The following is a 19,241-nucleotide window of genomic DNA, read 5'->3' as shown; positions in this document are numbered from 1 at the left end:
TGTTAGATATTACTACCAATTGATTGAGAAGAATATGTTTTGGGAATAATGAATGCTGCATGACTAAGCACATAGAAATTCCGTATTTAGATGTGAATGAAAATATTGATTGTCAGATAAATTTCATGATTCACCAAATAAAGTGAAGTGTACATTGACTTTTGGCGGTACGAAGTTCGCCAGGTAAGCTAGTTGTAAATAAAGCTTTATTATTAATAGTCAACACTGAAAAAAGACAGGCTCAATCACCAGGAATACTATAAGTTCTGTGAAGGACCAGTAAGCCATTAATTTTGATTAGTTTAATCACTTACATCATGGACAATCAATATGTATGACATTTATTAGCTACAAAATAAAAATCTTTGATTGAAGTGACCCCGACTACTACAATATGAATAACCATTTAGATCAAATAAAAGATATTACTCACATATCTCATCAACTCGTACTTCTTGTTCACAAAATATTAACACAAAAATATGAGTTATAGTAAATTCTTGTTTGATACTTTCATCATCTCATTCTATAAGGATGGGGAATGAATAATGATTGAAATTTAATTAAAGTTGCTTATAGATGGTGAGAAACGGGAAGTTACTATCTAATAAGGTAATCTTATTACTTCAGTTTTTACTAACTTCCTTGTACCAATCGTCTATCGAAATGTAAATTGTTGGAAAGAGAAGCAATGGCTAGCTAGCCGACACCAACTTTTCGTCTCTACATTCACTGTCTACAAGCTGCTTAACATTATAATTGAAGTTCAAAAAGTATAAAAGGTTAGATCGATCGATCAGATCGTATAAACAAATAACTCTATCTATTGAATGATTTTTGTTTCACCTTCAATGTTGAATCAAATGTTCGAATGCCTTTCAAAGGTTTGAAATAATGTTAGAACTGTTATTGCAGCCAGCTCCACTATTCACCAAAATAGAGCCATCGACAGTGGACGAGTTGAAGAAGCGATTTGCAGGGAAGCAGCAGCCTGTGGCCAATGCGGGGCCAATTGGCGCCACCAATAAGAAGAAACAGGCCAGCGCACCATCACCATCATCATCATCACCAACTTCAGCTGCTATCAAGGCAATGGAAGAAGCTGTAGCTAAACAGGTCAGTTAGCCTCTTCGTATAAGTTATTGAATACAGCTAACTACAATTTATAAACCATGTTTTTAATTTGTTATTTTGCATTTGAAAAATCTTAGAAAGATTGTAGGTATTGTAGATTGAAGGTACTTTGGTGTTATTTTACAAATAAGAAACTAAGTATCCCTTATTATACACGTTATCAGAATCTATAATTATGAATTAATCAAGTTGATGAATAGGTACATTCTTCAAATTTATGGTTGCTTTCCAACACTTTGATACCGTACCTAGTTCTATTTGACCTTTTCACCCTTTGATAACCTATTGCATTACCATTTACGGCTACCTACTCTATGGTATTACTTTGTAGCAATTAGAGGAGAGGAGAAGAAAGCAAGCAATCCTTCTCCGACACCTGTACATCCTAACACGTCTAAAGCCCGGTCACACTGAAGCAAGAATCACACACATTTGGTTCGGTTCGTTTTCGGTTCATTGCCGAAAACGAATGAGACTTTCATAAATGTCAGGTTTTTATTCGTACGGTTCTAATTCGGTATTTTCTTCTCAGACACAGCTGTGTTTGGATTTTCACAATATTCATGCTGGTATTAAAATATAAATAGTTCAGGCAATGAATGCTCAAAAAAGGGTATAGAGGGAAATGTTTTGAAGACAATTTTTGAGCCCACAGTTCTGTTGAGAGGAATTGAGCAGGAAAAATGAGGCGCGAAAATTCTTTGGTAGGGTGTCTGTAATAAGGATGTCTGTTAATAATAAGGGTGTCTGTTTTAAAGCCTAAACCGAAATTAAACCTATGCAAAGATAGGGAAGGCAGAAACATCATAGGAGAACAAGAGAAAATCCTTGAGAGATGGGCTGAATACTTCCATGAAAACATGAACAAAGGAGACGAAGAAAACAATGAGGGCAATGATGAAGTTGAAATCATTTCAACAGTTCAACCATTGAATTGAATTGAATTGAATTGAAAATTTCTTTATTCATCAAAATGCACAAAATACATCTGAACAGTGTCAAATTACAAAAATAATTATTAATATCGTCACAAAATCATCCTTTACGAATTTCCCTAGACCTTTTGCAGCAGCTTAAGTGTTGAGTGTGAAATCTCTATTTTTGCAACATTAGACCAATTGACTAAGGATTTTGGTATTTGTCAATTGGTCTATTGTTGCAAAAATTGAGATTTCACACTCAACACTAAAGCTGCTGCAAAAGATCTAGGGAAATTCGTAAAAGCGTGAAATTATACATCAAATTGAAGAGAATTTAATGCTCAATAGAAACTTATAATCAGCATGGATTTTTCCCGTCGATTTTTAAAAGTTATAAGAGCAAAAATAGAAGAAAATTGGTGGCAAATGTGTATTATTTTCAAAAATGTCACACCTTCAAGAGCGGATATCTCGAAAACTAGAGGAGATATAAAATAAGTTATGGAATAAATATTGTAGGAAATTATGTAAGCTTTAATTTGTTATATGACAGTCAAGTCCTTAGGATACATCGTTTTTGAGTTTTATGCGAGAAACCAAAAAATTGTACCTTTAAACCAACCCCACCCCCTTAGCACAGGGGGTAGGGGTGGGGACTTTTGATATGTTTACCTCCTTACTACTCTAAACAGAACTGCGGGGTCAAAAATTATCTTCCCAACTTTTTCCTCTTTAACCTTTCCTTGACTGGACTAAAAAGCTGGTGATCAAATAGAAAAATGTGATTTCTTGAACTATAAAATTCTCAAGTTAATTCAAATTAATGAACGCTTTGAATAGTTTCTTTTTGATTATGTTAATTTTGCACGTTCAGAGTGATTATTCTTTTAATTTGAAAACTTGTTTCTTGTTTTGACACTTGGTACATAACCTTCATCTCTTCTCACCATTAATGAAATCATGTAATTTTCATGTAAAAATAAAATAATAATCAAAATTATTCCTGAGCTCTAATTTATCTTCATATTTTTTCAGTAAACCTAGGTCTATAAATACAGGTCATGACACAATCCATGATGCATGGAAAAATCGTCATTTTATGGGGTTCTAATTCACCAATTTTCAAATTTATCAGCTGTTATCATTATAGATTGAACAACATGATGTGTTATTTTGTTATAACTATTGTTCAAGGAATATTGCTTGGCTATAAAAAAATTCTTCCCACAGAATAATAATATTTAGATTCCAACTAGAAACTGAACTTTTAATTTTTAGATTTAATTGATTGGGAACTTCAAACTGTTCTTGATGTTAGCCTTTTGTCCCAATGCCTTATGAATCTTAACAAGTTACAAGAATAAGAACAATTTTTAATAATAAAATGAATTAGAACATTTATTATTGAAATTTCATTATTGAAAAATCGAAAACCTGAATTTACATATTATCTGAACCAGAATATTGTTTTTGAAAAGCATGATGCATGATTTTGTTATGAGCAGATTGGAATATTTCAAACGTACCGCCATAAAAACCCCACATAATGGCCGCTCCATAAGGAACACGAGTGTCATGACCTGTATTTATAGACCTTGCAGTAAACTATTCATTGAGAAAAAATCCTCCAGTAAACTAACTGAAATTGATTGACCATATGATTTTGACATAGATAATCATGATGTATTAGGTTAAAATAAAAACAAAAAACCAAGCATGTGTGAAAGACTTTGTTTTTGTTTCCTGTTTCCTAGCAACGAATTCGGATATGATAAAACCTATTCGTGTCGAGGGGGCGTTCGGTGCTATGCGGTTGCTATTCAGAACCGAATTCAAACCGAATCACCGTTTCACACTTATCGGGATTGGCCGAAAACGAACAGAAAGCAAACCGAACTGAACCGAATGTGTGTGAAAGTAGCCCCTCGCTAGAAACGAATTTAAACCTGATTGAATTTATTAATGTCAATTGGGTATTCGGAACCGAATTTAAACCGAATTACCGTTCCAAACTTGACGGAATCTACCGAAAACAAAACGAATGTGTGTGAAAGTAGCATTATCATGCAGCTTTTCGAACCCACTCTGATCCGATCAGTGATGACAATCACATGCCTGCAATGAAAGCTAAAGTTGAAATTGATTACATTAAAAAACGTTATTATTCTAATAGTATTGTGCTGATGGCGACCCAGGAAAGCAATGGAGAATTATAAACAGCTTAACTGGTGAATGCCGAAATAATAAATTTGATAAGGTTGAGTTAGAAAACGGAGAATTAGACTGTGAACCGCAAAGCGTAGCTGATAAAGTTAATAATTATCTCATGAATGTTTTACAGCCGGATAATATCGCACCTTCTTCTCTCGACCTGGGTCTTTATCACCACTGTCAATCTTTCTTTATAGAGCCGTTTAAAAAATAAAAAGTCATCTGGTTATGATAACTTTAACGTACTTTTGATTAAAAAGATCGCCCCTTTTAATGCACCCGTCCTCACCTATATTTTCAACCTGAGTTTTAACGAAGGAATTTTCCCTGACTCATGTATTATTATTATCACTTATTCATTTACAGTGCAAATGACACTAATGTAATAACATTGGCAGATAAAATAATAAGGTACTTTAATAATTAAAGCAAAGTATTGTCACGCCGATCTATAAGAAAATCAACTCTTTGAAATTGAATAATATTAGACCTATTACTCTACTATCTGTTTTTTCAAAAATCCTAGAAAAATTAATGATCAAGCGTTTAGTTAATTATCTCAATAAATTTTTTTTTCTCAAAGCCAATATGGTTTTCAACGAGGAAAATCGTCTGCCATTTTATCCATCTTATTTATCAACGATTTGCTTCCAAAAAACTTTCATGGTCACATTCAGGCTTTTGCTGACGATATTGTATTTTTTTATTCCAATAAAAATAAAGAGACTGTACAAAATAATATCATCTATGACTTGAAAATCCTTCAAAAGTGGTGCACAATAAATAGAATGAAAGTTAATGTTGCAAAGACAAAATTTATCAATTTCGATTTTAAGGCATTCGATTTTGCAGGCCCAATTATATATCATACACAAAATTGTAACAATCGTGATAATTGTGACTGTGAAGAAGTTGAAAAGGTCAAGTCATTCAAGTACTTGGGTTTAGCTTATGATGAGAAAATGTCATGGAAAACTCATCAAAATTTGCATGTAAATGTTAGAAGAGCAATAAGAAAGTTCTATTTCCTTAGAAGCATTTGCGATGAGCAGCTCATGAAAACATTGTATTATGCTCTCATACACTCTCAATTATAGTATGGTTTGGTATGTTGGGGTGGAAATTTTAAAACTATTATTAATAAGTTAAGAATAACCCAGAACCATTATATACGATTAATACTGTTTAAAAATGTAAGAGAAAGCTCTTTTCCTTTGTATGTAAATTTGAAAATAATGCCTATCCAAAATTTATTCGTTTTTAAAGTTTTAAAATTGTCTTATTTGAAAAGCGGAAACTGTGGTAACCTACGGAAAATCTTTATTACAATATGAGAAGCGTTAACCAGCTACTGTGTAGGACACCAAAGGTAAACAGGAATATTTTTAGGCACTCTTTTATGTATTTAGGACCTTATATTTACAATAAATTGCCAATTAGATTGAGAAGGTGTGATTCCTGTATTATATTTTTTGAGAGAGCAAAGAGCTGGTTATTTACAGTGAACGACGTATGGGTGGTTAGAAATGTTGTTAGATAATGGTGCAGGTTGAGCTAGATATAAAGAAAATAAAAATCTCAGTACCCTTTTTTGAAAAAAATTTCATATTTATAAAGCAGAAAAATTAAACCGAGATATAATAATAAACTTAATCCAATTAGACACCAATAACCCCATTTTTGATAGAATCATGCGAATTTAAACCCAAAATTTACAGTCCTAGTTCATAAAAACATATGAATATACTAACAAATGATCAAAATAAGAATCTTCCAGTATTATTTATTTATTTACTTCATATCACTTGAAAATGGCATAAATGTCCGAAACATGTTGTAATAAATTTTTTCAAAGAAGGGTACTGAGATTTTTATTTTCTTTATATCTATATTACAAGTAGCCCTATACAGAAAAGAGATAAGGTTGAGCTAGCATTGTTCAACGGCACCATTCACATAAAAATATTATTATTCAATAAAATCATTATTCCACTAAGGCATGTACGGTATGATATTAATTACATTAATTATTACATTTTAATGCATTTCATTTATCCCAGTTTCAATTTATTTGTTTTTCTGTTTTTTTTTATCTCATGCGCTACAGGCAGTAGTTTCAGTAATGTTTTAGCAATCTTAATTACCTATACTAGACTCACAGCTTTTTATTTTTACATTTTTCATACTAGTTTATTATTATTTAAGTTGATAATGTTTTACCTTGTTAATTATACTTCGATTATCTGATCACACTACTGGATACGTGATCAGTATAATTTCCAAGATACTATTTAATTTCTACTTTTGTAATTTGTAATTTGAGGAAGAAATAAATTCATTTATTCATGATGCATGCCACACATGTGATCTGTCCCCCCACTCCACAGAAAATATCGGATCTGAGTAGGATCGGAATGATGAGTGTAGCCCGGTCTTAATGGACCGGGGTGGGCTAGCATTAATTTCAACATCGTGGATCTGTGAGGCGACCGGATCCCGGTCCCGAGCAAAGAAATGGGGTTTGGAGCCCGCTTATATTCCTGCTTGATATGCTTAATGTTCAATGAACTCCAATATCACTTGTGGTATACCAGTGGAAAGTTATAATCAAGTTATTGATGAATATTGATGAGTTTCATAAAAACCCCTACATAATTAACATTTCAATTCAGGAAAAAACTGCTCACACTGGATGCTAACACAGCATTCTTTGGCATCGATTCATATATTGTGCTTGTTGTAAAAAACTTTTAAGATTTTTATCAGATCCAAAAATATATAAGATAAATATAAGATAATAGGTATGAATTTTTAATTCCCTAAAAACTCCAATACAACCTAGGAATGTGAAAAATGTGCTTTGGAATTCAGACATAATTTGGATCATAATTTTAATTTGATTTGCAGGGAAATCTTGTGAGGGAAATGAAAGGCAGTGGCTCTCCGAAAAGTGAATGGCAGTCTCAGGTGACCGTTTTGCTTGACTTGAAAAAGCAGCTGGCGGAACTACAGATGAATACGCCAGTTGCCAACAGTGAATCGGCAACTATGGATGTTGAAACACTAAAGAAAAAGGTTGCTGAACAGGTATGCTCCAAGTTTTTGTGAATCTTATCGTTATTGTATCATGTAAAATGGTGATATCTTTAGATATTTGGGAACAATACTTACAAACTCCAACAATTTTTGGTTTGTAGATTATCCATTTCGAGTACTTTGGTAATCATGCATTTTTAAAATACAATGAATTTTTCTTAGTAATCCTGTATAACTAATCATAATTGAATAACATTTATGGTTACTTTAGGAGCATACCTGAATTTTGAGATAATTGGAGATTTCAACACCTACATAGACCACCAACAAGGAATGACTAAGGGATGCTCCTCTATTACACACAATGAGTTGTACCTAGTACTATTTAAAATAACCATCTGTTTTATAGAACTTCAATTCCATCTAGTAATTGTACCTTTCAATTCCAGGGAGACTTGGTAAGGAAGATAAAATCGAGTGGTGTTCCAAAGAGTGAATGGCAACCACACGTTGACGTGCTTTTGAGCTTGAAAAAGCAGTTAGCTGAGGCAGAAAAGCAATCTCCATCCAGCAACAGCAGTGTTGCAGACCCGAAACAGGCCATCAAAGATATTGAAGAAAAAATCGCCAAACAGGTTTGACGTTTTGATAACTTCTAATAACATTATTTACAAGTACATTACATTTTTATATGATGATTCATTTTAAAACTTGACCTTGATCAAAACAATATGGCGACATCGTGAGCAAAGATTTCCATTAGAATGTTTTATTTTTGTTGAATTCCTGCGAGGGTTGATAATACAGAGTTATCAAATTTGTAAATATACAGAGTATATTTACAAAATCATATCTATAAATAAATGTTTATTTCCAAAAAAAACTAAAACTACTACATCTACAGAGAATATGAGCTAAATTACAATTACATACAATAGTTAGTTACAAAAAATTCTTATAATGTGTCCTCTACATGTTTAGTTTTTTGTATGTGGAAATTGACCTACTCCACTATGGCTTACCATTTTCTAGAGTAGGTTTTGTTTGGTTTGTTTTTTGTGCGGATTATTAATTAGTTAGTGTTTAGTAAGTCATTAGCTGGTTAGTTGTTGTTTGAAATAATGTTTTCTATGTTCTGTCTTCCTTTGCTCATCAACCAATTGTGTACTATTGTTATGAACTTTCTAGGATGATTAATCTGTTTAAAGTTTGCAGGAAGTAGATTATATAATTTTGGTGCTAAATGATTGAAATGTCTCTGGTATAGTGCCTTTCTTGCAACATTGGTGATGAGAAGATTCCTTTATCTGGTGTAGTGGTTGTGGTTTCTGGTTTGCAATGTTGTTGGGTTCTTGTGTAATCTGCATAGTATCTCCTTGGAGAAAAGCTGTCTTGGATCCATCAAGTCAAACTCATTGAATAGCTGGTCTGATGAATAGCGTGGAGGCTTCTGATTGATGACCCTCATGATCAGCTTCTGTACCTTGAGGAGCGGTTCGATGTGCAAGAAGCTTGTACCTCCCCATCCTACAATCCTATACAGAATGAGGGACTGTGCTAGAGAGAAGTAGATAACTCTTAGACATCCCTTGTCGACCAGTGTCCTCAGGATCCTGAATCTGTAGATGGTCTTCCTCAGTCTCCCGCATAATTCATTGAGATGATGATCCCAGCGCAGAAAAGAGTCCATTGTAACTCCCAGGTATTTCTGTGACTGTTTCTTGTGTATTCCGTTGATTCTTGATTACTATCTCATCTCCTGTTGGCTGTCCATATTGAGTCGCCGAAAAGGTCAGAAAGAAGGGTTTCTCGTGGTTTAATGCTAGCAGATTATTTTTTTTTTTTTTTTTTTTTTTTTTTTTAAGATTACGTCCTAAAGACTCCAGTCATGGAGTATAAGACAAGTCATGTTATTACATAATAATTCTAACACTAAGTAGTTCAACCTAGTTTAGGTTTGAAAGGAATTCTTGTACACTATAAAAAGCTCTATCAACTAAATATTTTTTAATTTGTTTTTTGAAAATCTTCAAATCATCATTACTTTTCAAGATTTGAGGTAGCTTGTTATAAAATTTCCTACCAATATAATCTGGTTTTTGTTCAAATAACCTACTATTGTGACCCATTATATGATAATCTGCTCTGTTTCGCGTATTATACTCATGAACATCTGAATTCTGGATCACACCACTCGTTTTCACATGCATTACAACTTCATATACATACAAAGATGGCACAGTTAATAGACCAAGCTTTTTAAATAAAGGCCTACAAGAGTCTAACCTATTCACTTTCTCTATACATCTGAGTGCCTTCTTTTGAATCTTAAACACCCTGTCCATATTTTGTTGAGATGAATTACCCCATACTAAAATAGCATACCTAATATGAGATAGTATAAGTCCATGGTAAGCAGTTAACAGTAGTTTTTTATCATTCAGCCTAGCAAGCTGCCGCAGGACAAATACCCCAGATGATATCTTATTACATATCCTCTCAATGTAAGGATGCCATGTTAATTTCCTGTCCAATAAAATTCCCAAGAATGCTACTTTCTCTTCTTGGTCTAATTCATTTTCCTCTACAAACACATTTATTTCTCTATCCTCTACTGAATTATATTTACTTTTGAATTGTAGGAATTGACATTTCTTACTATTTATTGTTAATTGCCTTTGCTTCAAGAATTGGACAATTGACTGTACTCCAGTAAAAGCATTTATTTCTAGACTATCTAATAAATAATTGTTAAAGATAAGCGATGTGTCATCAGCAAACAACAGAGCTCTGTGATCTTTTAACTCTTTTGGTAATTGGTTCACATACAACAGAAACAGTAAGGGACCCAGAATTGAGCCTTGAGGTACTCCAGCCTGGACCTCCAGTTTTTGAGATTTAATTTTTACTATTTCATTCCCATCCACCTTGGTAAGCTCAACACACTGGTTTCTACCTATGAGATATGATTCAAACCATTTTAGTTCTATACCATTCACACCTACAGTTTTTAGTATTTCCAATAATATTCTATGGTTCACACAATCAAAAGCTTTGGATAAATCAAGAAATATTGCGGCTGCCTTCTCACCTGAATCTATTATATCTATTAGTCTTTCAACAAGGGATACTATTGCAGTCTTAGTAGATTTCCCTTTCTGGAACCCATGCTGTTCATCACATATGAAATTAATTTCTTCCAGGTGCATCAATAGCCTATTTAAAACTACTCTTTCAAAAATTTTACTTATTACATTTAGAATACTAATGGGTCTATAATTTTCAACTCTTTCAGAATCACCGCTCTTGAAAATTGGCAAAATTTTTCCTTGTTTCAGATCATCAGGGAAAATACCCTGCTCTAGTGAAGTATTAAGGAGATGCAATAAAGGGTCCAGTAATTCATTTTCACATTCTTTTAAAATTTTGCTTGAGACCCCATCCAATCCTACTGTTTTTTTGTTATTCAAATTTTTTATTATTCTTGACAACTCATCTCTTGATAATGGATGAAATTTAAATACCTTTTCAATTGGCTCAGCATTTAATGTAGTTGTATTATAAGTATTAGTGTTCAGTGACTTTTGGAGATTATATGCAACCTGTTGATAATACTTATTGAAAAAGTTACAAATGTCTATACTATCATCCATATAATTTCCATGTTCATCGATTATCCTAGGGACATTAGTAACTGTATCTTTTTGAGCTGCTCTCCTATTTCTATTAATTACCTCCCAAACAGCAGAGTTAAAATTGGTACTAGTTGTTAATATTTCAGCTGTTTTCTTACACTTAGCTTTCCTCACTTCTTTTGCATAGTTTTTCTTTAGACATTTGTATTTGACTTCACTCGGAACATCCCTCACTAATTTAAATTCCTCATAAGCTTCCCTAACAATATTTCTTTGAGTAAGAATATCTTCAGTTATCCATTCATCTACTTTGTTTAATTTACTTTTTACTTTGACTTTTTTATTGGACAGCATACACTAATGTGAAATCTTAGAGTATCAATGAATTGCTTATATTTGTAATTTAGGTTACAACTGTTATAAACACTACTCCAATTTTCTTGAAGCAGTTCCTGCTTCAAACAATTTATATTTCCTAGCTCATATTGCTGAATTTCTTTCACAAAAGTTTTTTTTCTGCTTGGATTCTGGCCCTGCAACTTAACATCTAAAATTTGATAGTAGTTATGATCTGATAGATCTGAGCTACCTAACCTGACATTACAACCTTCTATATTTGTGAGGATATTATCAATAATTGTCTGTGAAGTTCGAGTTACTCTTGTATATTCGTGGACCTTAATTTCTAAATTATTCATATTAATAATATCTCTAATATCCTCTGTCATTTTATCCTGCCTGGCAAAATCGGTATTGAAATCTCCTACTACTATAACATTTGTGAAACGAGCGGTTGTAATTTCCAAAAGTGTATGGAGCAGCTCACAAAATTTTTGCCAGTCTCCATTTGGTGACCTATAGATACCTAACACTGCTACCTCAAATCGATCATCAATTTTTAACCTTAGTCCCGTCACCTCTAAATCCATCTCAACAGAAAATCTCTTAACAAAATCCAGTTCATAAGTTTGGGTATGTTTAGCATTGCTAGTGAATATACATACACCACCACTTCTATGAGCTATTCTACAAAATTCTGATCTCAGTGAATAGCCTGGAATCCTAACTTGATTTATTTCCTTTATTTTTAAGCCATGCTCTGTGAAAATAACAATGTCAGGATCCTCCTGTTTAAGAAATACTTCTAATCTGTCAATTTTGTTGCGAAGATACTGAATATTTTGATGATAAATACTAAAAACCTTACCATCTTGTGCTACTCTATCTCTAGCATTTGTAGCTATTTCCCTTTCCCTGTTTTGAGCCAATTTACTAAAAAATCGTTATTTGTTTTTTTGACTGTTTTTAAACCAGAGGATTGCAAACGGCTTTCAATCAGCTCTGCCAATCTATTACAAAAGATTACTTTGCCAGATCGATTTAGATGCAACCCATGATTAGTGAAGTTATGTCTTTTCAGCCTTTCATTTAGAAAACAAATCCCCAGTTGTTTAGAATTCTTATTTTTAGGCTGTTGATTGTATTATGGATTGATTTGTTTGTCGAATTGATTGCTTCATTTAATTCTGGCCTATCAAACCTATTAGGAATAGTACTTATTATTAAGTTTGTTTTTTTGCTGAGTGGCACAATTTCCTTGATTTTTTCTGTTACTTGAGGAAGATGATTCAAGTTAGGTTCATTTATATTATTTGAGCCACCCAGTACAATTAGATAGTCATTTTCATCAAAGTCTTTAGTTTGTTCCCTAGCTGACTCTACAACTGCATTAATTGATGCACTTGGCTTGAAAAAACATTGGACATCAAATTTATTTTTCAATCTTTTATCAAGGAGATCACTGCAATCACGTCCATGACTGGACGTCAGTAGCAGAACTCTCCCTTTCCTATCTTTATTTCCCTCAGCTATATTTTTGGTTGCTGTCTTCAAAACCTCACTGTACGTTTTATTTCGACCATTTTCAGAGCATTTCCCATCATTTAGGTTAGATTCTATTTTTTTGCATTTGGACGGAGGTTCTATCATACATTTAGTATTATCAAATTTAGATTTTAGTTTCTTTATTTCCTCCGACATTAGACTACATTGATTTTTTAGATTTAGTATTTCTTTTTTATGGTCTTCATCTTGTAATTTTATAATCAGTTCCAAAGATTTAATTTCTTCTACCATCCCTAACCTTTCTTCCTCAGACGTTTTTAGAGTTACTTCTAATTGGTTTTTTAAATTAGTGTGGCTACTTTGTAGTTGAGCAACTTTTTCGGCTAAAGTAGTTTGAGGAACTGGGGTTTTTGGTTTTGGCGTTTTTGAATTTTGGTTTTGGGAACGCGTAAGTACTCCCGCTATGTTTACATTTCTATTAATAACCTTCGGTGTTCTATTTGAGCTCATCTTCCTATCTAAGAAATTATATTACTTGCAATAATAATAATTGATTTATAAATGATAGGATTTTAATTTGGTTATAATTTTAGTCAAGTAAACTATCTATGTTTATTTTTAAATCTCGAAAGCCTAACCTCAAAATAACCTCTAAACGATGTTTGGCTTATAAAATAGAATTAACAATTAAAATCTAAAACAAAATGATAAAACGTGATCAAGAAAGAATTAATAATGAAATAATACAAAATTTGTACTTATCCGTGACTATTTATAACACAAAATCTTCCAAAACCCAGGAGCGAAATTATGTATGACTTTCATTCACAACCTCAAGGTCATTCCTATTAAAGTACTAATCCGAAATAAACAATCTTTATATCAATAAAACCTTCACATTTTATTTTTGACAATAATTTATTTAGTTGTATCCCTATTGTGTAAGCCGCCGCCTCGTCGCTCACTCTGACAAAGAGCACTGTTGTTAGAGTAGGGCTGCCATAGGAGCAGCCACGTTTTCGCTGTCAAAGACGGCAACCACTTCGGTAGCTAAAAAGTGAAAGCTGTGGTATAAAAACAGTGCCCGGTGAGGGAGTGAGTGATTGCCCGCCCAGGTTACTGCGAGACCTGGCTGTCTAGTCTCATAGGGATTCGAAGTAATGATTGTAAAAAACTTGGAATTTTATCTTTCCATTAATAATTTCGGATTTGTTCTTGACAGAGAGAGTAGGTAGGCTATAGAAGTATAGAATGTAATGGAGCTGCCTTGCTTATAGCTGAAGTAAAGCTGGAGTTTATTAAATTATGCTTTGGAGAGCGAAAAAATAATGAAATCACCCCTACTTGAAACTGATTTTGCTGATTAAATATTTTATTACTGTCGTGAATGATACCATTTGAATGGTTTCGATATCTTCATCCACAGACACAGGCTCCACTCAGCTGGAAGGCAGCTATTTACATTCTATACTCTGGTTCTTGATAGATATGCATTTTAATGAATGGGTCCATCGTTTAGAATAAGGGCCAAGAGACGGTTTTCGACGAGTCGGCACGACGGAACAGGAAGGTCTCAGCCAATCGGAGAGCTTCCTGTCCTGTCGAACCGTGCCGACTTATCTAAAATAAAACGCCTCTTGTGGTTTGGCCCTTACTCTATATAATAGTAATCTATATATATAAAAGCGAAATGGCACTCACTCACTGACTGACTCACTCACTCTTTCACTCGCAGAACTTAAAATCTACCGGACCAAAATCGTTCAATTTTGGTTTTTTCAGCGTATTTTAGCGTTTTCTCAGCTTTATAGAGAACAAATGAACAGAAAATGTTCAAATTTAGTACAGAAGCTAAGCTAGGGTGTAATAATGTTGTGTTAGAAGGAATTTGAAATAACGCCAAAGATACATCTAAAATTAGGGTTTTTTTGCGTTTTCTGTTATTTCATCAAGTGATTGACAGAAAAATTTCAAATTTGGTGCAGAGGTTTAGCTAGGATCTAAAACTTGTGATGAGGTGACTTTAATATTTCTTTAAAGATACGCCCAAAATCAGCGATTTTCCAACGTTTTTCTCAGCTTTTCTGCTTTTTCTCAGTATTTTGACTTTCTGATGGAATGAAGCATGCTCAAATGAAAAATGCAGGCGGGCGAAGCGAGCCCGCTGATCTCATTCTGGACGATCCAGGGGGCGGAGCCCCCTGGCTAGGCGGATATGGCGAGCGAAGCGAGCCTGACGGCTAGTTTGGATATATACATGAGTTTAATGCATACTGGAGTACTGTTCATTTTTAATGGCTTAGGCTCGCCACTATCGGTAGGACATTCTTGATAAAAATGCGTCATACACATGTCGTTTGCTTTAGAGCTTATAATATAATAGCTAAGCTTATCCCCCAGACGGCACTCGGCCGTAGGCAAAAAATCCTATAATAAATAATATTATTGTTTCTATATAATTCCAGTATTCATTTATTCATTCAATTCATAGCTAAGTTCATGGTAAAATTCATAAAGTATTCATATAAACTTCAGTTAGTCTATAATCAATTCATTTGTTTCAGGGCGATTTAGTGCGAAAAATGAAAGGTAGTGGCGTAGCCCGCTCAGAATGGCAACCACAAGTCGACGTTCTGCTTGATCTGAAAAAACAACTTGTTGCTGCCCAAAAAAGTTGATGATGAATAAAGATTATTAAGAAAAAACATGTTGTCGTTTTTCTGACATTCAGATTTATTTTTGGAAAATTATTCTGTTCTGAACTGATCTTTATTCTATTACACTTAGAATAGATTGAATAGATTAGAATAGATCCACTTGTAGATTCTATTCCACTACAATCTCTACACTATTTCTGGAGATTTTTGCTACTGATGAGTTCAATTGTTTATTGACCCAGTTGCACAGTCTATTAAATTTTAACGGTGATTTAATGCCATAAGATTCTATCAGAAAAGAAGGCTTCTCTGTTTAGTTATGTTGATCATGAACATTTAAAAATTTAACTTTTGTGCAACCGGGCCTCTATCTATAGTATTGTATTCACTGAACTAATTTTATGTAAAGATTGAAAAACATTATAGCCGTTTATTCCGTAATAGTCCAGTCACCAGGTACTTTTTGCTGGAAAAACTCCGAACACGCTATTTTTTGTGCAATAAATAATTCTGGAGTGTTGGACATCCTAAATACAAATAGTTGATCTCGCCCTGGAGCTTTTTACAGCGTCCCAAAAAACCAAGGATTTTCGGTTCCTTTTCCAAAATTTTGAAATTCACGCCAAATCGAGCAATCGGACAGGAAAAATTACGCTCGTCTCTCTTTAGATGATAACATTTTGAACAAAATGGTATAAACTGAAGCTCTCTAACTTCATTGAGTGCTGAGTTACAATTTTCCAAAGTAAATTTTTTAAATTTTATTTTATTGTAATCGTAATTATCTGAAAAGAGGCGAGCGATTTTTCTCTCAGATTGCTCGATTTGGCGTAGATCTCAAAATTAATGAAAAAGGAATAGAAAATTCGTGAATTTTGAAGCACTCTGTAAAGCCCGCCGCAAAGTAGATCCACGCTAATCCACGAAAAGCAACCCACGCCGTGGGATGTTTTGTAAACCATTGCTAGTCTTCTCCAGACATCTGTGTAATGATAATAATACATGCAATGAATAATCCACTTGTCAGCTGATTGATTATGAATAATTCTATAGCAATGGTTTACAAAACGTCCCACGGCGTGGGTTGCTTTTCGTGGATTAACGTTGGTCTCACAGTTCTCACAATTGATGAAAATGCATCACAATAATAAGAAGATAATTAACAAATATTTTTTAATTAAAATTTTTAAAATGGGGAAATTGAAAAATACATTGTAACTTAAACTTATAAAATAACATTATAATCTCATCCATCATTCACAATGATTGAATCACTGCATATTAAGAAATTTATAATAAATAAAATACAACACTCACTTCAAAAACAAGTTGAAAATATAAATAAAAGTTAAAACTCCTATAAATTCAATACAGCACTCACTTTTCATTTAATACAAGCTGTAATCAGTAATCATATTAGAAATGCATTATAAATGAAAGATGAGTGCAATCAACAACATAAAATTGTGGCTTATTGGCACAATTTTTCTCTAAAAATTATATAAATCTTTTTTTTACAGTAATACATAATTTTTACATATCACAGTTTATTTGTTTTAATTATTTCCATTGTACTAGTAATGCAATATATTATGCATATTTTGAGTTCAGAACTTAGTGAAAGATCATGATGGAACATTAATTTCTTGACTGAACTGGCATAGTAATAGCTAAACTCAACGAAAACAACCAATCGCTCAGAAAAAATAAGAATTTAGAAAGTTTAATATTATATTTTGGCTACATTGACATTCAGTAATTAGCAAGATAATAAACAGACCCAAGATTTCTTAACTTTGAAACTCCTATAATACAAGACGGTCCACAAAAAATGTTTATTTACGTGTATAGTGAAAGGTGATGAGGTAAATAACCTTATTAATTATTATTATTATTACCTTATTCAATAAGAACGACTTTAAACATGTTAGATTGATGATTGTGTATATGCTAACATGTTTACTGGAGATTGTATTGTTCTGGTCAAAATCGAAACTAGAATCTTAACTCTTTCGATAAATTGGATTGAAAAGTGGATTTGACAATATCAAGTTTTTATTTAATTTATACAATAATTGACTAGGAATGATAACTTGATTCAAGCATAATCAGCTGTGCTGAATAGTGAGTTGTGTTTTTTCTGGTTCTAAATTTTGTAAAATTACTCAACAATTTTCCAATTAAGTTAATAGTGATTTGAGTGTGATATTTTTGTTTTTTATTCTGTTTTCAACCGTCAAAATTTAAAAATCTTAGTTTTCGTTTTTTTTTTTGAGTGAAAATGGACTAAATTTTAGTAAAGTGAAATCATAACCCTATTTTGGAGTTTTAAAATGTTATCTGAATTATGGGAGAGAAATAGTACAAGTATTAGTACAAATAGTACAATAGTACAAATACTATCCTTAGTTTTTCTCTCCCAGTCAGTGCTTCTTTGTAAAAAATATAAATAAATAACGAACTGCTATTAGCTATTATACTGTAGCATGCTATTTATTGCAAGGATTTTCGATTTAAATGTTATTTATCTATTTTTCATTGAGTCAGTCATTTATGTCGTTACCGAACTCGATGTAATAGTTTGCAATTATTAATTTGAATGATTTGAATTCCAGCAGGTATTTTAATGAATGTTATTTCATGAGACCATTGGTCAGTTATCGGTCAACGCAAGAGAATCTTTTTTTAAAAAGATGAACCGATTAAAAACTACACTCAGACATAACTCACACGAGAGCACACTCATAATTAAACTCGATTAACAGTCAAAGCGAATTTGCATGAAATATTTCCTTAAAGATACCAGAAAAAACTTTCATAGACTGTTTGGAATCTCATCTGAATTTCTAAAACACTATTCAAAATGAATAGCAAGAATTGTTTATGGATAGTGCTCTCAATGAAATAGTTAGCAATCATTTTTCTAATAGTTATTGTGTCGAGTCACAGAGAAACTATAAAACTCTGTTTGGTAGATTGCTTGCTGAATGTTCGAAGAAGTTGGACATAATAAAGATTATTGATTTTGCTCGGATGTGGTGAGAAGTACTGGTGCTTGACCTTGTACCGCCACTTTTGAAGAGAAAGACTAACAGCCAAGTGTAACTGAATTCGAACCATCAAAATTAATTTTACACGAATAGACGATAGAACTGAATCGTGAGTTTGAAAAAAGTGTTGTAAATAATCTTCCAGATCACAAACAATAGTGTGCCACTAGAATAACACGCCAGTTTCGCATGGAATTCTGCGCAGAGGAAAAGGAACAACTTGCTAAGAACAGAGAGGAGCTTGTTCCAACTTGTCGGCCACATGAAGAAAAACACGATATGCATTTCTTACAGTATTTCAACACCATTGGAAATTATTCTTTTAATATTCGATTTTCTAAATTATTTGAGTTCTTCAAGAAAAACTCACTCCAGGAAAATTGTAGTCAACTACTAAGAAATAATATTCATTACATTGGTGTTCGTTGTTAATGCACCTTATAAGTTAACTTATTTGAAATAAGTTGCCTACCTATTTGTGTTTTTTATAGCTTCACAATAATGTATTCATACTATCAATTTTGCACCCTAGTATCAACTTTCCTCCTAGTATCTTATTATGCTAATATGAACATCCTACACTACAGTGCAGCAGTAAAAGTTTAAATTGATTCATATATGCTTGAAGCTGCATTTTAACGCTCCCCATCTTGTTAGTAAATCATCAAACTTCAGAGATTTACGGGATTAGTAGATGAATCAGTGTTAAGCAGCTCTCCGCTAACGACTCGTATAGAAGGTCGAACAAGTTGT

The 19,241-nt window shown here is 32.9% G+C and overlaps 1 protein-coding gene across 1 annotated transcript in view; it reads left to right on the top strand.

Annotated features, from left to right (window-relative positions):
- Positions 1–15,486, top strand: part of LOC111053825 (methionine--tRNA ligase, cytoplasmic) — a 45,938-nt gene extending 30,452 nt beyond the window's left edge. The window contains 4 exon segments of the mRNA XM_039429443.1: positions 862–1,116; positions 7,173–7,352; positions 7,751–7,936; positions 15,346–15,486. Of these exon segments, the coding sequence (XP_039285377.1) occupies positions 862–1,116; positions 7,173–7,352; positions 7,751–7,936; positions 15,346–15,459 (735 nt within the window). The 3' untranslated portion in view covers positions 15,460–15,486.
- Positions 15,487–19,241: the final 3,755 nt, after the last annotated feature.

This window comes from Nilaparvata lugens, chromosome 5 (genome assembly GCF_014356525.2).
Source record: "Nilaparvata lugens isolate BPH chromosome 5, ASM1435652v1, whole genome shotgun sequence".
NCBI classification, from domain to species: Eukaryota; Metazoa; Arthropoda; class Insecta; order Hemiptera; family Delphacidae; genus Nilaparvata; species Nilaparvata lugens.
This window is presented reverse-complemented; position numbering and strand designations above follow the sequence as displayed.